The sequence below is a fragment of the Carcharhinus amblyrhynchos genome, chromosome 14 (genome assembly GCF_965287045.1).
Source record: "Carcharhinus amblyrhynchos chromosome 14, sCarAmb.v2.hapA, whole genome shotgun sequence".
Lineage (NCBI taxonomy): Eukaryota > Metazoa > Chordata > Chondrichthyes > Carcharhiniformes > Carcharhinidae > Carcharhinus > Carcharhinus amblyrhynchos.
The window spans coordinates 53,107,507-53,132,333 of NC_137337.1; the positions used below are offsets into that span (position 1 = coordinate 53,107,507).

A 24,827-nucleotide genomic window follows, 5' to 3' on the forward strand; every position below is an offset into this window, starting at 1 on the left:
GTGCTGATCTGCGCCACCAGCTCATCCACTTTATTCCGAATGCTTCGTGCATTCAGATAAAGTGCTTTCATCCCAGCCTTCACCTGGACCCTATTTGCCAGAACGCCACCAATCATATTCACGCCCCCTACTCCCTTTATTATTGGGACATCCTCGGCCGCTTCCCTTACCTGTACCCTGTTCGTAACTTCAGACCCCGTAATGTCACCTACCCTCTCTCTCTCTCTCTCTCTCTCTCTCTCTCTCTGTCTTTCCCCCCCCCCCCAAATTAGTTTAAAGCCCTGTCTACAGTCCTATTTACACGATTCGCCAGGACTCTGGTCCCAGCACGGTTCATACCAACCCCATCCCACCCGAACAGGTCCCACCTACCCCAATACTGATGCCAATGCCCCATAAATTCAAACCCATTCCTCCCACACCAATCCCTGAGCCACCCATTCACTTCCTTAATCTTATCAACCTTATGCCCGTCTGCACTCGGTTCAGGCAGTAGCCCAGAGATAACCACCTTGTCGGTTCTACTTTTTAATTCCATTCCCAGCTTTTCATACTCCCTCCCCAGATCCTCAGTTCGCATTTTGCCTACGTCGTTGGCACCCACATGTACCACAACGACCGGATTCTCACCCTCCCACTCCAGGTTCCTCTGCAGCCCAGATGCGACATCCCGGACCCGAGCACCAGGCAGACAACACACCCTTCTGTGCACTTTGTCATTGTGACAAAGGACAGTGTCAATACCCTGAACCCCACTATCCCCAATTACTACTACGTTCCTTTTCACCTTCTCTTTGCCTATGTCCTGCTGCATCACTGTACTGTGTGCAGTTTGCTCACCAACCTCACCTCCCTCGTTCTCATCCAGACTGGAAGCAAGAACCTCAAACCTGTTATGCAGATTGAGAGGCTGAGGCACCCGCTCCCCACCCCCCATTCCTCCGCTCCCCACCCCCCCTTCCTCCGCTCCCCACCCCCCCTTCCTCCGCTCCCCACCCCCCCTTCCTCCGCTCCCCACCCCCCCTTCCTCCGCTCCCCACCCCCCCTTCCTCCGCTCCCCACCCCCCCTTCCTCCTCTCAGCAGCCCCCTCTTGTTCCTGACCCTTAGAGTGAGCCAGTCTAGGGGGGGTGGATGTCACTTGCACCCCATTGACAATGGCACCCTCTCTCCCCCTGATGAGCCTCAGTGTCTGTAGCTCAGAGGCCAGCTCATCTACCTTGAGCTGGAGCTCCTCTAGCAACCTGCACTTACTGCAGACATGGTCACTGGGAAGGACCCTGGGGTCCACCAGCTCTCACATCATACAGAAACAACACATCACATGCCCCTCCATTATTCACTGTAGTAATATTGAAAATTCCCACACGAACTTACCTGGCCCTTTTTCGCCCAAGCCCTTTTGCTCCTAAGCCCTAGTAGCTTACCCTGCTTCCCACTCACTCCGCTGCCCGCTCCGACACTGCCCGCTGTCTACACCAGGCCTCCTTTTAAACCTGGCACTGTTTTAAAGCCTGCTCCCCCACAACTCCCTGCTATCCACTCCCTTAGAATTCTTAAAGCGGTAGATACAAAAAGCCCGCAAAAATGCTTTTAAATGATTTAAACAGTTCTGCAAGGTAAGTTCTTACTACGAAAGTGCTTTAAACTTATTTAAACAGGTTTTTAACAGGTAATTTCTTATCTGTCTCTCTGCTCCTTCACTCGTCTGCTCCAGCAAACAATATCCAATACTCTTCCCATGGCCTTATAAAATAAACCTAGACCACCCTCTGATTTGCAATTACTTCAGGTTTGTTTAATTTGTAAGATGTGACTTTTTTCTCCAAGCTATATTGGATGTCCCTAATGTACCCCCGTACAGCCAAATAATCGTATATTGCACCCTTAAACATTCTGTCAAACCTTTTTCCTAACTGATGCCAAACTATTGGAGGTCTTATTACCTGAATCCACTTTGCCTCTTTTTAAAAGCCTCCTTCCTCTGTCCAAGAATGCAGAGAGTTGTTAAAAATACACACATTCCATCTCTCTAAAGACCCTCTGGTAGATATCATCCTGTCTGCTTTCAGGTTCTTAATTTTCACTAAAACTGTGTTCATTTATGTCACAATTAGTTGTTTCATAGCAACATCATCAGTAAATTCTAACCATCAAATATTTGTTTTCATGAGTGAAGATCTTGGCAAAATACTCAACTTAACATTTCCACCACCCAGTGAATCCTCCATGACATCTTTCAATGGCCCAATACAATCTTTGACAAATGGGCGTGGCACAGTGCTTAGTATTGCTGCCTTACAACGCCGGGACCTAGGTTGAATTCCCGCTTGGGTCACTGTCTTTGTGGATTTAACCATGCTTGCGCTGGTGAATCCACAACTGCAAAATGTTGAAGCGTGTTGGAGGCTAGATATTATATTATTGTGGGGAGGCGATGGCCTAGTGGTATTATCGCTCAACTATTAATCCAGAAACCTAGATAATGTTCTGGGGACCTGGGTTTAAATCCCAACATGGCAGGTGGTAGGCACATTCTCCCTATGTTTGCGTGGGTTTCCTCCAGGCAGTCTGGTTTCCTCCCACAGTCCAAAAGACATTAGGTGCATTGGCCATGCTAAATTCTCCCTCAGTGTACCTGAACACTGTGTTGACTAGGGGATTTTCACAGTAACTTAATTGCAGTGTTAATGTAAGCCTACTTGTGATGCTCATAAATAAACTTAAATCTCAGACTTTCTACATAACCAAAAGCTTTTCCAATTCCACAATTGCCTGCAATTCACTTTTCCATTATCCTTTTCACACTCCTTCTCAGCTGTTCCTTGTATTCAGTTCTCACAGAAACATTTCTGTTTACATCTTGCATGATATATGACTTTTATAAAGTTTGATAAGTAAACCAATGAGTATACAACTAGTGAATATTGCTATATGTAAATCAAAGTCTCCTAAATAAATGGAAATGAGCAATTTAAGTGTGAACCAGACACATGACTCTGAATCTCTTTTCAGTTTATTTAAGTGCATTATGAGTTGGAATTTGATGAGAACAGGAAACTTTTACCCGAACTTCGTAAAATCTTAATTTTAATATGTTAATGTTATCCAATGACCAATGATTGATTTTAAATGTTCACAAAATTCCTTTAAACTCTTATGTGTTTCACAGAGACTTATCTGCCCTCTCAAATAAAATGTGTCCAAACCTTTAGGAACTGGGTTGTTTGCAATAATTAATTTAGAGACACTTTCCAAATTTGTTTGGACTCTGGAATGGTTCTTACAAATTGATGGGTAGCTAATGTAAGGCCACTATTCAAATAGGGAGATAGAGAGAAAACAGGGAATGATCAATGAGCCAAACATCAGTTGTAGGGAAGTTGCTGGAATCGATTATCAAGGATTTCATAGCACAGCATTTGGAAAGTCAATCCGACAAAATCAGCACAGATTTACAAAGAGGAACTACTACTAGATAAATCCACTGGAGTACTTTGAGGACGCAACAAGTAGAGCTGACCGGGGAGAACTGGTGAATGTGATTTATTTACACTTTCAGAAGGCTTTCAACAAGGTTTCACATAGCAGATTACAATGTAAAGTTAAAGCACATTGGATTGTGGGTAGTGTCTTGAGAAGGATGGATAGCTGGTTAGCATACAGGAAGCTGAGAGTTGGAATGAATGGGTCTTTTTCCAATTGGTAGGCAGTGACTGGTGGGGTATCACAGGGATCTATGTTCGGATCCCAACTGTTCACATTACATATCAATGATTTGTATGTATTATCTCCAAATTTGCAGATGATACAAAGTTGGGTGGAAGGGTGAGGTCTGAGGAAGCTTCTGCCTGATTTGGATAGGCTGAGTGAGTCGGCATCTGCAGATGCAGCGTAATGTGGATAAATGTAAGGTGGCAAAAATAGGAAGGCAGATTATTATTCAGGTGGGTGTAAATTGGGAGAGGTGGATGGATACACAGCAAGACCTTGGTGTCCTCGTGCATCAGTCACTGAAGCATGCAGGTACACAGGCAGTAAAAGAGGCAAATGGTATGTTGGCCTTCATAGCGAGCAGATTTGAATATAGGAATAGGAATGTATTACTGCAATTGTAAAGGGTGTTGGCATGGCCACACCAGGAATATTGCATGCAATTTTAGTGTCCTTATCTGAGGAAGAATGTTTTCGCTAAAGAAGGAGCACAGCAAAGGTTTACCAAGCTGATTCCTGAGAAAGCAGGACTGTCATCTGAAGAGAGACAAAATCGGTTAAGGTTATATTCATTGATTTTTAAAAGAGTGACTGGGGATCACACAGAAACTGATTTAAAAAAAATTCTAACAGGATTAGACAGGGTAGATTCAGAAAGAATGTTCTGATGGCAGTGGAGTCCAGAATTCCCCCACCATCACATAAAAGCAAATTATTGCATTTGCTGGAATCTGAAACCAAAAGAGAAAATGCTGGAAAATCTCAGCAGTCTGGCAACATCTGTAAGGAGAGAAAAAAACTGATGTTTCGAGTCCAGATTACCCTTTGTCAAAGCTAAAAGGTATAGAAGATGAAAGATATTTATACTGCAGGGGGAGAAAATGAAAGATGAGTCATAGCCATACAAACCAGGGGAAAAGATGGCTAATAGCTGCCCACAGAGAGAATAAAGGGTGTGAATGGCCAAACGACAGAGAAGCTGTAAGTTTAACAGATGAAGATGTTTGGGAAAGAGTGGAGGGGGGAAGAGAAATGAAGAAAGATAATCAAGAAATAAAAAGTAGAGAACAGTAAAAAAAAAGAATGAAAACATAGGGGGCTGAGGTAGGGTAGAGCAAATCATCTGAAGTTGTTGAATTCCATTTTGAGACTGGAAAGCTGTAAAGTGCCAAGCCGGAAGATGAGATGCTGTTCCTCCAATTTGCGTTGAGCTTCACTGGAACATTGCAGCAATGATGTGGAGATGTCAGCGTTGGACTTGGGTAAACACAGTAAGAAATCTCAACACCAGGTTAAAGTCCAACAGGTTTACTTGGTAGCAAAGGCCACTAGCTTTTGGAGCGCTGCTCCTTTGCCAGGTGAATGGCAGCGCTCTGAAAGCTAGTGGCGTTTGCTACCAAATAAACTTGTTGGACTTTAACCTGGTATTGTGAGACTTCTTACATTGCAACAAGCCAAGGACAGACATGTGGGCATGGGAGCAGGATCGTGTGTTAAAATGGCAAACAACCAGAAGGTCAGGGTCCTTTACGTTGGAGAGACATAAGAACAGAAGAAATTGGAGCAGGAGTAGGCCATCTAGCCCCTCGAGCCTGCCCCGCCATTCAACAAGATCATGGCTGATCTGAAGTGGCTCAGTTCCACTTTCCCGCTTTCTCCCCATAACCCTTCATCCCCTTGCCTACCAAAAACCTATCTACCCGCGTCTTAAATATATTCAGCGAGGTAGCCTCCACCACTTCAACGGGCAGAGAATTCCAGAGATTCACCACCCTTTGAGTGAAGAAGTTCCTCCTCAACTCCGTTCTAAACTGCACCCCCCCCCCCCTTATTTTGAGGCTGTGCCCTCTAGTCCTGCTGTCCTTTCTGAGCGGGAAGAACCTCTCCACTTCCACCCTATCCATCCCCTTCATCATCTTATATGTCTCAATAAGATTCCCCCCTCATCCTTCTAAACTCCAACAAGTACAAGCCCAGTCTATTCAGCCTCTCTTCATAATTCAATCCCCTCAACTCTGGCATCAGCCTAGTAAACCTCCTCTGCGCTCCCTCCAAGGCCAAAATATTCTTGCACAAGTGCGGCAACCAAAACTGCACACAATACTCCAGCTGTGGCCTCACCAGTGCCCTGTACAGTTGCAGCAAGACCTCCCTACTTTTATATTCTATCCCCCTTGCTATGAAGGCCAGCATCCCATTTGCCTTCCTGATCACCTGCTGCACCTGTACGCTGGGTTTTTGCGACTCATGCACAAGGACCCCCAGGTCCCTCTGCACCGGAGCATGCTGCAGCTTTTCGCCCTTTACATCGTAATCCCTCCTACTATTATTCCTGCCAAAGTGGATAACCTCACACTTGCCAACATTGTATTCCATCTGCCAGGTCCTCGCCCACTCGCTCAGCCTATCTAGATCCCTCTGCAGACTTTCTACACCCTCCGCACAATTTGCTTTTCCACTTATCTTTGTGTCATCAGCAAATTTTGACACCCTACACTCAGCCCCCTCCTCCAGATCATCTACATAAATGGTAAATAGCTGAGGCCCCAGCACCGATCCCTGGGGCACTCCACTAGTCACCAACCGCCAATCCAAATAGCACCCATTGACACCTACTTGCTGACCAGGCGTAGATCGGTTGATCGCTTTGCTGAGCACCTTTGGTCTGTGCACAATCAGGACCTTGACTACCTGGTTGCTTGCCAAGCCTAACCCCACTTTGATCCCTTTTGTTTTCATTCAATTTTATTTAATTTTTTACTGTTTGTTACCTTTTTATTTCTTTATTGTCTTTCTTCATTTCTCTTCCTGCCCATCTCCCCTACTTCATCCCTCTTCCCTTACCTTCTCTCCTCTCGCTTCCCCTTTTTTTACATTCTACCTCTGTCACATTTCTATTCCGCCCCGCACCACCGTACCCCCAACGTCTTCATCTGTCACAACTTACAGCTTCTCTGCTGTTTGGCCATTCACGTCCTTTATTCTCTCTGTCGACGTCTATTAGCAGTCTTTTCCCATGGTTTCTGTGGTTATGATTCATCTTTCATTCCCTTCCTCTGCAGTATAAATATCTCCCACTTTCTATGCCTTTTAGCTTTGACAAAGGGTCATCTGGACTCGCAATATCAGCTCTTTTCTCTCCTTACAGATGCAGCCAGACCTGCTGAGATTTTCCAGCATTTTCTCTTTTGGCCCCCACCATTGTAGTTTGAGGATAAGCGGTAAACCTTTTAGGATGGAAGTGAGGAGAAATTTTTTCACCCAGAGAGTAGTGAATCTATGGAATTCACTACCATAGGAAGTAGTTGAGCCAAAATACTGAGTTCAAGAAAGGATCAAGGGATATGGGAGGGAAGGCAGGATCAGGTTACTGAATTGCAGGCTTGAAGGACTGAATGGCCTGCTCATGCTTCTATTTTCTATGTAGTTCTACAAAAAAAGATTTTCCCTGCACTATTTTCGGGTTCACTTCTCAATTTTATTTTGCTGTGGTCACTTTGGATTTCAAGTGATTTTGTGGAAATTGTGGTCTAACTATTTTGCCCCAAAATAGTAATTCCATGGGAATTTCCCTGAATATAGCTTTGTTGAAATTGAAATGGGCTAACAGGGTTATATGGCAGATATGGCTACATAAGGGAACACTATCTAAGAACTAGTACCCTCACACTCGCTTGCACTTCCAGATAGATGTACAACTATCAGGAGAAGTGTAATCTCTACAATCAGTTGGGGGCCTGTGGAAATGATATTTCATCTGCAGCAAAGTTAGCCACACCTGTCTAAAGGCATGCACTATCAGTGGATCCAAAAGTTACACTAATGATACACTCGGCCATTAATCTACAGTGCATAAATGTATAAAGGCAAATGCCTTGTCCTCCCTAGTTTCATCTTCTTGTAGATTGCTGGCAGCATTATACAATGATTGTGAAATTTTAAAGCTCTGAGGCCACTCAGCCCATTGACTCTGATTTATTATGGTACCTTCCTCAGTGCTCCATGCATCAAGTTTACTAAATATAAGAAATGGAACATATTTCATTTTCTGTTCATTCATTTATAGCAACAGGACCAGATTACACAAATCAATGAACACGCGCTCACTCAAAAAATTTAAGCTCCTGTGTTTTATTGGCTCATAGGTGTACACTCTCTTGTCTTTTCATAAAAGGGTTTTTTTTTTGTGAATTCTTCCTATTGATTGGTCAGGCTGTCTGAAAGCCACAAATTTAGTGGAACTTTTACTTACACTAGCTTAGTTTGGCAAAACTGGTCACACGTTATTGTTGAAATTGTCTTTGAATAATGCCTCTAACCTCCACGATTAACTTGTTAATAATTTGTTTAGCCTTGAAGCCTGTTTTTTGTGATACCCTCCCATAACACCTTGATCCACTCCTCAGTCACCACCAATAGCATCTCCCCTTTCCAAAGGACTGTCAATGCAAATGCAAAAAATACAGCACTCTCCCTCTATCCCATCACTGACCAAGGCCCTGCATACTCCTTCCGAATGAAACAACAATTTCCACATGTCTCTTTCAATTTAGCTAACTGTATTTTCCACACTCAATATGGTCTGTTCGGCACTGGGAAAACAAAATTTTGATTGGATGTCTACTTTGTGGAGCACCCCTGTAAAGTCCAGTTGCCCATTACATTAATTTCACTATGCTCTCACTCTGACTTCTCATATCCTTGGCCTTCTGCACTATTCCATTGAAGCTCCATATAAGCTTGAGGAATAGTGCCACATCATTTAAATAGACACTCAACAACCTGCCGGTCTTGATATGAATGCAGTATTCTCAAGCTGTAATCTATGCTGCAATTTTGATTGCTTTCTCTTTGCTGGATTTAACTTTTTGGAATCATAGTTACAGCATAACACTTCCGGTCCATTGTATTAATGCTGGCTTCCTGTAAGATATCTCAGCTAGTCTCACTCCCTGCCATTTGCCTGCAGAGCTGCAAATTCTTTTCAGGAATTTATCCAATTCCCTTTTGAACAACTGGATTGTATCTGCATCTGTCAAACTTTGAGTGCATTTCAGATCCTAACCAGGAGCTGGGTAAAAAGGTTTTTCCTCAAGTTGCTGTTCGTTGTTTTGTAAACCTATTAAATTGAAGTCCTTGATCGCAAACTTTCCATTAATGGGAACAATTTTTCTCTGTCTAGGTCTTATGATTTTGAACACCTTGATCAAATCTCCTCTCAACCATCTATTCTTGATGGAGACAGCCTCAGCTTCTCGTTTAGTATTGTTTTTCACTTTTATTTACATTCATGGAAACTTGCTTTCGTTCCTTGTCTCATCACCATGCTCTTTAGCCTTACACCACCACATGTTTCATTTAATCTCTCCTACCTTCCACCCTTTTGTAGTCCTTTTTGTTTACCACCCTTCCCTGTTTTACTTGTTATTACAATTATCTATTATATTTCTAACTTTTCCTTGTTATAATGAAAAGCCATCGACCTGAATTGTTAACTGTTTCTCTCTCCACAGATGCAACGCGACCTGCTGAATATTTCTGGCATTTGCTTTTGATAATTGTGATGCAATACTGGTAAATCGTTTTTCATATAGATCTGTAAAATTCAATAATCATCTATCTTAATTGATCAGTGAGTGCATTTTGTCTCTGAGTGCTTTTATGCCCATCCAGTTGCCAGCAGACAATGCAAAATTTAGTATGAAAATGTGAATGTGTACATAAAAGTAAAATTGCATTTATTTCACCTTCTGAAATAAAGGCTACAATAACCCTGCTTTTTTATAACTATTAATGCAAATCTAGAGAGCAGACTTTGACAAAAATGCATTGGCTAATATTTAGCCTTGAAGCTCATCTGTTCAGTTGAATCAACCATTTACAATCATGTTAAAATCTGAGCCCTTCAGAAGTCAACTTCTTAACTATTCATTGCATTAAATGATATTTTTTACATTCCTCTTCCAAAAAGGCAGGGAGTAGAAAACAAAATCCAATCTTTATAGGAATTTTATATCTCATGATCAAATTAAAATATCAGTTTTTTTGCTGTGCAAGATGTGTTGGAAAATTCAGATGTTTGTGAGATCTCTATGTATTTTGACTTCAGTCTAAGGGTACAGTTTTCAATGGATATTGAATAAAACAAAATTGAAACAGGCCAGTATATTTTAATAGTAATCTCCTTTGTTATTTAATTTTATAGCAGTCCAAGTCTTGCACAAAAATTGTTGTTAACAGCACAGGATGAAACTGACCAGAAACTCTTTCAAAGACCTGGCAGTGGGCCAAATGACCTTCTCGTGTAATGTATCCATTCTGATTCCAGAAGCACTAGTTAATAACGTTCCATAAGAATTAAAAACAATATAGAATGATGAATCTGCTATTGTGGAAACAAAATTGGAAACTAGAATATTTTATTTTGGAGTTGTTACAATCCTCGTGGAGACCATTAACATTTAGAGAAGAAATCCATACACCCAGCAATTAATTGACAATAATACCCCATGAAATTTCTTGTTTTTAAACAACACTTTATTGTATATCAGAAAAATTAAACAAAGTAAGGACTATTAACATAACACTATAGTTTACAATTACATATATTGTGAACTCAGTTTTACTTTTTACTTCCCCTCACCAAGAATTTCCCATATACGTTATAACAACCCTGAGGGTGCATTCACTTCTCGAGAAACCAACCCAAAGGTATGCCACAGCCCTTCGGAATTCTCTTTACTTCTCCTCAGTGTTCCAGCTGTGCTCTGAGGTAAGAGGGTCCTTCCATTAGCTTTTTTTGTCTACGCAGTCCTGCACCTTTTCTTTATAAATATTATATAGAACATAGAACACTACAGTACAAACAGGCCCTTTGGCCCACAAGTTGTGCCAATCACACCTATACCTACCAAGCCATAGAACTATTTGTAACTCCCAATCCCATTAGATCCCATATACTCATCCAGGAGTCTTTTAAAAGACCCCAGCGAGTTCGCCTCTACCACCACCGACGGCAGCCGATTCCACTCACTCACCACCCTCTGAGTGAAAAACTTACCCCTAACATCTCCTCTGTACTTGCTTCCCAGCACCTTAAACCTGTGTCCTCTCGTAGCAACCAAATAGCCTCCAAGAGTACGAGAACTGTGGATGCCTCAGCTCCTTGTTCAGGTTGTTGGTAACTGTCCAAAATGCCTTCCCACAGGTTTTCACCTTACTCTGCTGACTGCATTCTACCACAAGGCTGTGAGGACTGCACCAGGTCAAACTGGAGCAGATCGTCCAGGTGCTTTTCCCTCAAAATCCCAACTGAAATACAGCCCTCTCCAAAATTCCACACAACAGATGATGAAGTTAGTATTTTTCCCACTTAAAGAACTGGCCTGACTATCATCTTGTATTGGCCCTCTCAATCAGTGAGATGTAATTTACAGTAAAACAAAGCTGTAGTGGCCTCTGTCTGATCCCAAACTGCACTGTTTGCTTCTGTTGGTAAACACACAAATGAATCAAACAAAAGAACCTTCCAACCAGGACTCCACCCTGAATCACAAAGGCAACGTGAAATGTATTGGGATGGTTCAAACTGAAATGCAAACAAATAATTTTACTTTCAAAATAACGCTTTGATTCTGCAAGCCATGTGAATAATTTATATTAGCAATTGTCTTTTATAATCCTCGTTTCCAGATTGTTAGTTTTTAGGTCTTTTTAACAATAGCACTCCAGCCCTACCGAAAGGTCCATTGTTTAAATTTTTCTTCACTATCAATTTTGACCTTGTAAGATAAACACAACTTAGGCTTGCTTGATATGACTTCACATTTGGCTTATTTATCTGTTTCTTAACCAGCCTTTTCCATTTACCTTGTATTTATCATATGAATCTCCGACCTATAACATATTTCTAAAGCTAAAAGTCGTATTCTAAAATACATGAATTGTGATCTAGATAATTTCCACAGAGTTGACAATTTATTTTTATGGCACTTTGTCAGGAATTGGCAGTGATGCATTTGAAATGTCTGAACTCTAACCAAGTTGAAAGAAAGTGTTTTTTTTACTCTGTTTATTGAAATCATGTTCTAATTATGTTAAGATACTCCTCAAGCTACTAAAAACAATTTGAATGACATCCTGCAGAATTAGCTTTTCAAGCATTTTGTTTTGTAATCCACAATTAGGGTATTGGTTAATACTTTTCAGTTAGCTGATTGGATCAATGGTGTTTACATTGGTGACTTCTTACCATTGGACCCTTCCATGATTGGAAATGTGAAACTGTGAAGATTTTCATGATGGATATCTTTGCGTCTGAAGAATCTACGTGTAGCCACATCCCAAAGTGTAAACAAGAGGGGAATTGGGAGGCAATCAAGTTTATGTATTCAGACGTGAGTCAATTTGAATGACTTTTGAGAAAGCACTAACGTGGTCCTAAAAGTTAATCTTCAAACAACAGTGTTTCTGTGTTCAGATAAGTGCGAGCACCCCTTGGTAATTTACGTTTGTTTGTTGATACACCTCCAAGAAGACACTGTTACTCTCACAATGACTAAGTAATGAGTAATGATATACTTTTAAACAGGTTCAGGGATCTAAAGAGCATCCACATGACCTACTTTTATTACTTTTCCATGGAACAAATTCTTTAAAGCTAATAGACAATCGGGTATGGAAAGAAGGACATAGCTCTTCTATAAAAGTATTGAGGGGAATTTTTTTTTAAACACATCCTCAAGACTTGGGTGAAATCTAACTAACAAAGCTGATGGCTGTTCACTGCAGTCAATGATATGTAGAACAACATGTGATATATTGTCACATAGGCTCTTGTGAAATGTCTGTAATGGATGTTTTCTTGTTTTCCAATCCCTCCATGGCTCTCCTGTCCCCATCTCTGTCATTGTTTGCCCCATAACACTCAGAAACATTGACACTTCTCCAATTCTGGTTTCTTGACCATCCCTGGTTTTAATTGCTTCACTACGCTTTCAGCTGCCAAAGCCCAAAGTCTTAAATTTCTTTCCTGCATTTCTTCACTTTTCATAAAATCCCTGCACTGGAGGAGGAGGCCATTCAGCCCATTGAGCTTTCACTGACAACATCCCACCCAGGCTGTACCCCCTTTTACTCCATGTATTTACCTAATAATTCCCCATGGCCAATACACCTACATCTTTGGATTGTGGGAGGAAAACAGAGCACCCGGAAGAAGCCTATGCAGACATAGGGAGAATGTGCAAACTCCACACAGAGTTTGAGGCCTGAGGCCGGAATTGAACCCAGGTCCTGGGAGCTGAGAGGCAGCAGTGCTAACCACTGTGCCATCCTTACAGTTCTCAATCACATCGTCCCAAGTTATTCCTATCTCTGTTCCTCCTTTTAAGACACTTCTTAAAACCGACCTCTTGTTTTTAAAAGACTGCTTTAAAAACAAATTTTAACTGAAAGGTTGTGGAACAGAGTGGCTGAACATCAGATGTGCATTTTTTCAATTAAGAACATAAGAAATAGGAGCAGGAGTAGGCCATCTAGCCCTTCGAGTCTGCCCCGCCATTCAGTAAGATCATGGCTGATCTGTCGTGGCTCAGTTCCACTTTCCCGCCCTCTCCCCATAACCCTTAATCCCCTTGCCTATCAAAAACCTATCAACCCGCATCTTAAATATATTTAGCGAGGCAGCCTCCTCCACTTCAACGGGCAGAGAATTCCAGAGATTCACCACCCTTTGAGTGAAGAAGTTCCTCCTCAACTCCGTTCTAAACCGCGCCCCCCCCCTTATCTTGAGGCTGTGTCCTCTAGTCCTACTGTCCTTTCTGAGTGGGAAGAGCCTCTCCACCTCTATCCTATCCATCCCATTCATCATCTTATATGTCCCAATGAGATCGCCCCTCATTCTTCTAAACTCTAACGAGTACAAGCCTAGTTTATTCAGCCTCTCCTCATAGTTCAACCCCCTCAACTCCGGTATCAGCCTAGTAAACCTCCTCTGCACTCCCTCCAAGGCCAAAATATCCTTGCGTAAGTGCGGCGACCAAAACTGCACACAGTACTCCAGCTGCGGCCTCACCAGTGCCCTGTACAGTTGCAGCAAGACCTCCCTACTTTTATATTCAATCCCCCTTGCTATGAAGGCCAGCATCCCATTTGCCTTCCTGACCACCTGCTGCACCTGCAGGCTGGGTTTTTGCGACTCATGCACAAGGACCCCTAGGTCCCTCTGCACTGTTGCATGCTGCAGTTTTACGCCATGTAAGTAATAGTCCTTCCTACCATTATTCCTACCAAAGTGGACAACTTCACACTTGCTAACATTAAATTCCATTTGCCAATTCCTGGCCCATTCGCCCATCCTATCTAGATCCTTCTGCAGACTCTCCACGCCCTCCGCACAATTTGCCGTTCCACCAATCTTGGTGTCATCAGCAAATTTCAACACCATACGCTCGGTTCCCTCCTCCAGATCATCTATATAAATGGTAAATAGCTGAGGCCCCAGCACCGACCCCTGGGGCACTCCACTAGTCACCAACCGCCAATCCGAATAGCACCCATTGACCCCCACTCTCTGCCTCCTATTTGACAGCCAATCCCCTATCCATGCTAACACCCTCCCCCCACCTCCATGCCCCCTAACCTTCTGTAATAACCTCTTGTGCGGCACCTTATCAAAAGCCTTCTGAAAATCAAGAAAGACCACATCCACCGGCTCTCCTCTATCCATTGCACTAGACACATCCTCATAGAATTCCAATAAATTCGTCAGACATGACTTCCCCTTAACGAAACCGTGCTGCGTCTGCTCTATCAAACAATTCTCCTCAAGATGCCTCGCTATTTTCTCCTTGATCATGGATTCTAGCATTTTACCTACAACAGACGTTAAACTAACCAGCCTATAAGAACATAAGAACATAAGAAATAGGAGCAGGAGTAGGCCATCTAGCCCTTCGAGCCTGCCCCGCCATTCAATAAGATCATGGCTGATCTGTTGTGGCTCAGTTCCACTTTCCCGCCCTCTCCCCATAACCCTTAATCCCCTCTCTTATCAAGAACCCATCAACCCGCTTCTTAAAAATATTTAGCGAGGCAGCCTCCACCACTTCAACGGGCAGAGAATTCCAGAGATTCACCACCCTTTGAGTGAAGAAGTTCCTCCTCAACTCCGTTCTAAACCGCCTCCCCTTTATCTTGAGGCTGTGCCCCCTAGTCCTACTGTCTTTTTTGAGCGGGAAGAGTCTCTCCACCTCTATCCTATCCTATAGAACATTACAGCGCAGAACAGGCCCTTTGGCCCACGATGTTGCGCCGACCAGTTACAAAACAATGACCCACTAACCTAAACCAATCCCTTTTCGTCCATAAACCTATCCACGGATCTCTTAAACGCCCCCAAACTAGGCGCATTTACAACTGCAGCAGGCAGGGCATTCCAATCCCTCACCACCCTCTGGGTAAAGAACCTACCCCTGACATCCGTCCTATAACTACCACCCCTTAATTTAAAGCCATGCCCCCTCGTGCTAGATTTCTTCATCAGAGGAAAAAGGCTATTACTATCCACCCTATCTAAACCTCTAATCATCTTATATGTTTCAATAAGATCCCCTCTTAGCCGTCTTCTTTCCAGCGAAAACAACCCCAAATCCCTCAGCCTCTCCTCATAGGACCTCCCCTCCATACCAGGCAACATCCTGGTAAACCTCCTCTGCACCCTCTCCAAAGCCTCCACATCCTTCCTGTAATGTGGGGACCAGAACTGCACACAGTACTCCAAGTGTGGCCGCACCAGAGTTGTGTACAGTTGCAACATGACACTGCGACTCCTAAATTCAATCCCCCTACCAATAAACGCCAAGACACCATATGCCTTCTTAACTACCTTATCTACGTGACTCCCAACTTTCAGGGATCTATGTACACATACACCTAGATCCCTCTGCTCATCCACACTATTCAAAGTCCTCCCGTTAGCCCTATACTCGACACATCTGTTATTCCTACCAAAGTGAATTACCTCACACTTCTCCGCATTAAACTCCATCCGCCACCTCTCGGCCCAGCTCTGCAACCTGTCTAAGTCTTCCTGCAAACTATGACACCCTACATCACTATCTACCACACCTCCGACTTTGGTGTCATCAGCAAATTTACTAATCCACCCAACTATACCCTCATCCAAATCATTAATAAAAATTACAAACAGCAGTGGCCCCAAAACAGATCCCTGAGGCACACCACTCGTAACCGAACTCCATGATGAATATTTACCATCAACCACCACCCTCTGTCTCCTATCCGCTAGCCAATTCCTGATCCAATTCCCTAGATCACCCCCAATCCCATACATCTGCATTTTCTGCAGAAGCCTACCATGGTGAACCTTATCAAACGCCTTACTAAAATCCATATACACCACGTCCACTGCCTTACCCCCATCCACCTCTTTGGTCACTTTCTCAAAAAACTCAATAAGGTTAGTAAGGCACGACCTACCCGCCACAAAACCATGCTGACTATCTCCAATCAATTCATTACTCTCCAAATAACTATAAATCCTATCCCGAATAATTTTTTCTAAAACCTTGCCCACAACAGAAGTGAGACTCACCAGTCTATAATTCCCGGGGAAGTCTCTGTTCCCCTTCTTAAACAATGGGACAACATTCGCTCACCTCCAATCTTCCGGTACTATACCAGAGGCCAACGACGACCTGAAGATCAGAGCCAGAGGCTCAGCAATCACTTCTCTTGCCTCCCAGAGAATCCTGGGGTAAATCCCATCCGGACCAGGGGACTTATCTATTTTCAGACCCTCCAGAATATCTAGCACATTTTCAGACCCTCCAGAATATCTAGCACCTATAATTCCTAGCATCTATAATTCCCATCTATCTAGCATCTATAATTCCCTGCCTTTTGCCTGCTACCCTTCTTAAACAACAGCGTAACATTAGCTGTTTTCCAATCTTCCGGCACTTCCTCGGAATCCAGCAAGATTTGGAAAATAATCATCAAGGCATCCATTATCACCTCCGCCATTTCTTTCAGAACCCTTGGATGCATTCCATCTGGTCCTGGGGACTTGTCCACAATCAGTTCCTCCAGTCTGTCGAGCACTGCCTCTCTAGTAACAATAATGTCATTCAGGCCCTCCACTCCTACCATCTTTCCATCGCTAACACCCGGCAAACTATTCACGTCCTCCTCCGTGAAGACCGAAACAAAAAAGTTATTCAAGGCCTCAGCCATTTCCCCATCCCCTATCACTAAGTCCCCTCTCTCATCCTCTAAGGGTCCAACCCTAGTCAGCCTCTTCCTTTCTATATATTTATAAAAACTCTTACTGCCCTTTTTTATATTTAGCGCTAGCCCAGCTTCATAGTTTATCCTACCCTTCTTTATCAACTTCTTCGTCATTCTTTGTTGACATTTAAACCTCTCCCAATCCTCTTCTCGCCCACTGCTCTTAGCTACTCTAAACGCATCCGCTTTTAATTTAATACTCTCCTTTACCTCCTTCGTTATCCACGGCTGATTATCTCTCCTCCTACGATCCTTTTTAACCATCGGAATAAATTTCTGCTGAGCACCAAGAAAGATCTCCTTAAAGATCCTCCACTGTTCCTCAGCAGACCTACCTTCCAATGTGCATCCCCAATCAACATCCGCCAAGTTGATTGCTATAAATTAGAAAGAAGCTTCTTTAACATAGTTAATATTTGACACAATTAAGACACTTCTTAAAACCTACTCATCTGCCCAAATATTTTCTTAGAAGACTTGGTGCCAAATTTTGCTCAACAATACTCTGATGAAACACCTTGGAATGTTTTATTAGCTTAAAATGCTATATAAATTGTTGTTATTGTTTAATTAGACCATTTGAAATTTATAGATTGAAATTGAGAATACTGCTAAAATCCTATTTAAAGGCAGCTAGCTACCCTTTGAATGACAACTATTCTTTGGAAACTTTATAAATTGATAATTTATTATTTTAGAAGGCAGGTGTTTAGTTTGTAATTTAGCAAATGTACATTCTTTTTGAGATGCAGCAAAATGATTAGCACTGCTGCTTCATCATGTTCGATTCCTGGCTTGGTGACTGTCTGTGTGGGGTTTGCACATTCTCACCATGTCTGTGTGGGTTTCCTCCAGGTGCTCTGGTTTCCTCTCACAATCCAAAGTGTCAGAGGGATTAGCTACGGTAAATGCATGAGGTTATGGGGTAATGGGGAGAGGGCCTGAATGGGATTGTGGTCAATGTAGATCGATGGGTCAAATGGCCCCCTTGTGCACAGTAGGATTCTATGATCAAATTATTGTTTTGATAGGTTATTTCAGCAGAACTACTGAAAAGGTAGGTGGGGATTGGAGGATGTGACTCCCAGCTACCATGGTGTCTTGGAACTTGATTGATTGCGTTCTGAAATCAGAGAATGTTCCCAGAGTGGCCTGATTTGTTTCATCTCTCCTAGGAGATTGTGGAGTTCTGCATGAAGAGGCTCTGGTGTATAGAAGTATATGTTGTGACAGTTAGAACAGGCTTTATAGAACAGCTGGTCTTTTCCAGACCTTTGTTTTGTATCATGAACAAAAAAAAGACCAGTTAGGTTTGCATAGCCCATTTGGTTCAGTGGGATATGTTTCAAATTTGTTGGGATTTTTTTTTTGCCCCTAGCTCCCCGTGTGCGGCGTGCCCATTCATCTGTGCCACTTACACCTCAGCCCAAGAAAACAAAGAAACACTCATTGGAGGACATAATGGATGGTATGATGGAGAAGTTCATTCGCTATAGTGAAGCTGCTGATGAAAAATTTCTTCGTTATATGGAGGCGTCAGAAGAACGGTTTGCTCGCCTTGAGCAACTCCGTATGGAAATGGAGGAAAGGATGAGGCAAAGTGACAGAGAACATGAAGCTCGTGTTTTATTCATGTTGGGACAGATGATGGGCCATAACATGGCTGACTTTCCCTCCACGTCGTCAAATGCTGAGGGTGAAATAACTGAAAGAAAAGTATTTTAGGTTAAATTCACTATCCAACTTATTCACTTAAAAATGAAGTTGTATCTTTGTAGCACATTTTTATTTTATATACAGTGTGTTTTCTGATGTGATACAGGTTCATAACCAAAATATTTTTTAATTGTTGGTAAACTTGCATGTTGAGTGGTAAACAATTTTGTTTGGAAAAACTATTTGGAGAAATAGCTTAACAATAAACCAAACATCTCTTTGTTGGCTAATTTCGGAGATGAGGGGACTGCAGGTGAATGATTTTAGTGAAACAATTGAGTTAACTATTAAACCAACATGAAGTCAGGAGGAAATGTTTGTAGCAATGCTACGATAAGACAAGAGTCAGGACTTCAAAAATAAGATAACTATAAAATCAATCACTAATGCTCTTTCATATAACCCTAACTAAGAGATAAGACTGTGGAGATGACCCAGTGTGATATTTCCATGAAGGAAAATGTTGCATTAAGTTCACTGCCAGGCCATCGTTTCTTCCATTTATTTCACAGCGCTATTACAAGTGGTTTACTGCAGCTTAGCCAGTCATTCATTGTATTGTTTCCCTCACAGCAGTTACTATCAATATATAATGCACTTAGCAGTTCTTCAAAAAAAGGAAATGTTACAACACTATATAATAGAACAATGTTCCATATTGAGTAATATGGCATTTGGTACAGTATTTTGTATAACTGAATCTTAACACCAATGAATTGTGAGCAAGTGAATGTGTTTTTTATTAATTGTGTTAAAATGGCATTTCAGTTTTAGCAGATGCACTCAATGTGGCCTTAATGGGACCTTTCCCTTGCTGTGTTGAATGGCATTTGCTCAGACCAGAATGTTCACAAATTGCCATTACCTTAACAGAGGATCCAGCCTTCTGTTATCTACAGAGCAATAGCTATTTGTTTCTATTTTGAAGAAATGTATTTCCTAACATTTTTAAGTATCACTTTTACACAGTCACCTTACTTTTGATGTCAGAGTTCTGATAATTGAGTTTGAATTTATGTTGTAATAGTCACAGATAATGATGTACATTTTCTTTGAGATACGTGCGTTTCAACGTTCGCCATTGTGAAACTAAATCGAACCAATTTTATTTTAAAAAATAATTAGTAACTCCTGGGAACTTGTAATGAAAGGTTTAAATCTTTTACTCCAAAAACAAGTACAACTATGTGTAAATGTGTTTCTTGACAAGATAGAATTGTCTCACTAACTGTTGTTTAAAAAAAAAACAGCTGAGCTGTTCTGTCCAAATTGAGATACTCTTGACAGGAAACCTAAAAGCCTTAAACATGATTGGTTGATAGTGATTTCTCACACAGACGTCATTTTTAAATGAATCTGTCAGCATTGGGATGTGAATCACAGGTGCTAGTTAATTTTCTTATCATTTACTCTTCGTAAATATTACCAGATTAAGGTGCTGAATACAATTAAACTGAAAAAGGTTATGGTAATGATTGTTGGGAAAGGACAATGTGTTTGATTATTAAGCCCTCCTGGGAAAAGTATGCTTCATTTCTTGAAAGACGCAAGTGTTGAAAGATGCTGAATACTGGTAATTATAAATAACTTGCATGCAGAAGCAGGTGCATATTTTCAGAGAGTTTCTGTTTATAGGTTGTTTTAGTTTGTTTGTTTAGTTATTGTAACTTCATGCCAGTAGGTTTCAATTTCCATAGAATCATAGAATCCTACAGTGCAGAAGGAGGCTGTTCGATCCCGTGAATCTGCACCAACCACAATCCCACCCAGGCCCGATCCCCATAACCCCATGCATTTATCCTAGCTAATCCCCTGACACTAAGGAGCAATGTAGCATGACCAATCCACCTAACCCACACATCTTTGGACTGCGGAAGGAAATCAGAACACCTGGAGGAAATCAACGCAGAAACTAGGAGAATGTGCAAACTCCACACAGTTACCCAAGCCAGGAATCAGACCCAGATCCCTGGAGCTGTGAGGCAGCAGTCCTAACCACTGTGCCACCATGCTGGCCCTTAACTTGTGCTTAATTTATATCCTTTATAGAAATTTTTGACTTGCAAGCTGTCTTGTTTAATCACAGAATACATTAACCAAAGAGAAGTGTTACAATTTCCGTAGGGACCATTAACTTTTAAAAAGAAATTGAATGTGCAGTTAATAGCTGAAAAGATGATTCAGACCTCTAGCACAAGATAGGCAAATTTTCCAGCCTTGCTTTAACTCCTTGTGAATTTTGTCTGTTCAATCAGAGTGTCATTTCTCTTCCACATTACTGTGTGGTGAACCCAAGGTATCTTGCCACTTATGTCTGCTCTTCAATTCCCAGATTCTGGCAGATTTGGTAATCTTGTCTGTGAGTTTTCAAGGATATCTTAAATCTTTTCTCTCTCAAAGCCATCTCCATGGCAACATGAATCACATGGACCTTGTAGAACTGCTGATGAGCTATCCTTGAAACCCACCAACTCTCTTTAATCTTGGAAATAAATGCAAGGTTGGTGACAGCCTGATGTTGTCAACACTTTTTTCTGAGATTTTTGAGAATATCTATCTTACTAACTATTCAGTGTTAGTTTACCATCTGCTGTCATTGTTTCCCAGCGCAAATCTTCCACCTTCTTTCCAGTAAAACAAATCTGGGCCCCCTTTAATCTCTAACAATCAAACCATCCAGACTTGCTATTAGGCAGACTTCAAAACATTACATGTTTTGAAGTCTGCCTGACATTACATGTTCACTTTATATTGAAAACACAGTCCCAAAACAGAAGTCTTGTGAACTTCATAACTACAAAGCTATTTTTGTTTGCTATCTTTAACCATACAAATCATTGATTAGCTCCACCATTGAAGAATTTATATTTTTCATTGACAAAATAGGCACTGAAATGTTCAATGTGGGGTTGGAATAGATCCAGGTGTCTGAATTATAAATATAATCCAATTATCGTTCAAGAAAAAGCAAGTCCCTGTGAGTGTGTTGAGTGCACAATTCATTTGAACTTTGAACAACTGAAGTGAATTATCTAACCCATAAACTGTGAAAAGACCTGCTCTTCCCACAGTGGGAGAGGAATCCTTTCTCTTTCACCTTGAAGTATTTTTCCAATTTTGTACTATAGAATAGATTGTTACTGAAGTAAAATAAAAGCTTGCTGTTGAAATTTGGTTTCACAGTGTGATCCATTTTCAGAATGTCAAGATCATGCAAAGGATTAACTTAGAGGGAGGAATAAAAAGAAAGGGGAAACAAATGTTATTCATAGTGTGTGAGTTAAATCTTGCTAAAGTGAAAGAGATACAGTGCATAATGTTTTATGTCGTTATTCTGGGAATAAAGAATTAGATTTTTGAGAGAGCAACAATTCCAGTTCCAAACATGTAAGGGACAGGAGATCTGAGCTATTATTAGCAAAATGTTGACTTGTTCATGACTTCTGTTTCTTCATTTGCATAATCCCATGCATCTAATTTTTTGTGTCTGAATTGTGTTCAATTAACAGTACAAAAAAAAATTATGATTGGGAAGTGACCTGGATTTCAGGATCATACTAACTTTGTTGATTGGTTCTCCAGAAATTAGTGTGGGTTGATTCTAACTTCAACGCAGCTCAGCTGAGATAGTTATCTGTTTGTTTAAAAAAACATATATGCTAATGGCCCAAATTACTGGTAAAATGCCTCGAACAAGCTATGCACTTGTCTTAGTTTATTTGTTTATATTCACATAATTTCTTACCTGTTTTTCTCACTTCTGTTCTTTTCCTATTGCTTATCTTCTCCAATACATATGAGCTCCTGAGAACAGAAATTCAGAATTGAGCAGAGATAATACGGGGGAGAAAGCAGTGTTACCCACAGAGTAGTGGTGAATGCAGTTGGACTGGCGAATATGTTGAGCTGGACAAAAATTAGTTTCTGTTCAAATTTGAACACTTAAATTGATTTAAATGACTGAAATGTGAGGAGGAGGAAACTTTTCAACAGTTCTTATCAATGTTGAATGTAAAGGCACTGATTGCAATGCAGATAAAAATATTTTGGAACAGAATGTAGCACCTATCATTGATATAACTGATCAGAAAGTGACTTCAGACCGTTTCCAAATTATGCTCTTCACTCTGATGCCTTTCTTTAATTCACAGATCCCAATTGATTCTTAAGTAATTTTATTCATTTATTGTGTTTCAGTTCCAAATTACCTTTGAACTGTTACATTTCCACTTATTGTATCTTCCAATATTTGTTCTTAGCACATATGGCTTATTTTGGGAGGGGGGAGGTATTTTATAATGGTTACTTCTGCCTCTGGCTTAGTTAACTGTATGGCAGAAATATGTGGAACAGGATACTCTGAGCATTGTGCCTTATTGCAACTGAATCTAGGGTGCACTAATTCAGATTGTTCTGTCAAACCTTTTATCCCAACCATAATTCTTTTTTTCACTCTTCCATCCATCTTCTTTCTCCCCCCCCACCTTTAACTTTTCAGCACCATACTAATAGCTCCATATTTACCAACTCATGAATTTAAGTACCCTGTGAAACAGCTGGGGTATGAAGACACCCAGTTAACAGCACTGCTGGGATTTCAAGGTTTTGCCTGTTGTTTACTGGGGCTTTGAAGGTAGTTGATAGATTTTTCTGCAGAATTGAGCACATGGAACCTATATTATCTGACTGTTGCTTCGGTTACTATTTCAGCCAATTCCTCATATTTCTTTATTTTACGATAAATTGTGACTTAAACATGTGGTTCATTTTTCAGCTGATTGCAGTGGAGATTATGGAATAGAATGTAGCACCTATCATTTATATAACTGATCAGAAAGCGACTTCAGAAGATCTCCAAATTATGCTCTTCAGTCTGATGTCTTTCTTTAATTCACAGATCCAATTGATCCTTAAGTAATTTTATCCATTTATTGTGTTACAGTTCCAAATTACCTTTGAAATTTTGTATTGATGTGTTGAAGGGTAACAGTCATGCCTTGTAACTTTTGTGACATTTTGTAACTGTTATTAATATTGAATGTGATTCATCAAATCATCTAGATCAGACTCAAACATTGACTAAAGTGTATGGTGTCAATAATTATAAAGTAAATAAAAATGTTTCTGTAATTGCAGATTTCCTTCACCTTGTAAATTCTGCTTCCCAGATTTTATCTTACTTCAAGGTTCAAAATGGATGAGTGGCAAATGTCTCAGTGGCCTGAGATAACTGCTTTGACACCTTCCTGACTCCACTTTCGGCCTCATTATTCGGTATTATATAGGATGATACAACCAAGATCAGCAACTTGCAATCGAAAAGAAGTGGCAAATTGAATTTTAAGATTTTTAGAAGGAAATTACTTATATTTTACACAAGTAATCTAGGTAAAGTGTTACATACTTCAAATTTGCTCTAACTGATATTTGATAAATCAAAATAGTAAGTGTCTCCATTTGACTTCCCTTGGTTTCACCAATTTGTGGGGAAAATTCACCACAGATTTAAAAACATTTTCCATTCCAACCAAAATAGGTGTCTTGCTAATCTTTTCAGATTGCTCAATCTTAAAAGAGCTCCTTAGTATTTTTCCAAGGAACAAAATTAGAAATTTATATCATGACTCTGAGCTGTTGATTTTCATATATGTTGATGTGTGGAGGGAGTCCAGTATTCATTGTTTTAAGACTGTTATCTTCATTATCAGTGCATAGAGAAGGATGAATTGTCTGAATGCATTGTTACTATCTTTACCAAGTGAGCCTTATCTTAATTATAATTTACTGTAAGTTGGTAATTCTCTGCTGCTTCAGTGTCTTCATAGTTCTTACAAAAGATTGCAATTATAACTTAATGATGTGTTTGCACCTGTGTGGCTGCCAGATCAGCTATTCAAAATGTCAGTCAAATGTGTACACTCATGCTGCTATTCTGTTATCTGATTGGGTAAAATTCTATCAATTTTTAAAAAGCAGTTGAATTTTTCTTTGCAAAATAGGTTTCAATATTAACAGAAACTATATTGAAAAACTGCAGTTTTTAAAATGGTTGTAAATACAAACTTTGTTTCTTTAAAGCTTTTTGAAA

General features: G+C 40.9%; 1 protein-coding gene across 1 annotated transcript in view; it reads left to right on the plus strand.

The window, feature by feature from the left end:
* LOC145352681 (uncharacterized) overlaps positions 1-18,748 on the plus strand; it is a 46,071-nt gene extending 27,323 nt beyond the window's left edge. The window contains exon 2 of the mRNA XM_080202876.1: positions 18,402-18,748. Within this exon, the coding sequence (XP_080059002.1) occupies positions 18,402-18,748 (347 nt within the window). The remainder of the gene's footprint in view (positions 1-18,401) is intronic.
* Positions 18,749-24,827: the final 6,079 nt, after the last annotated feature.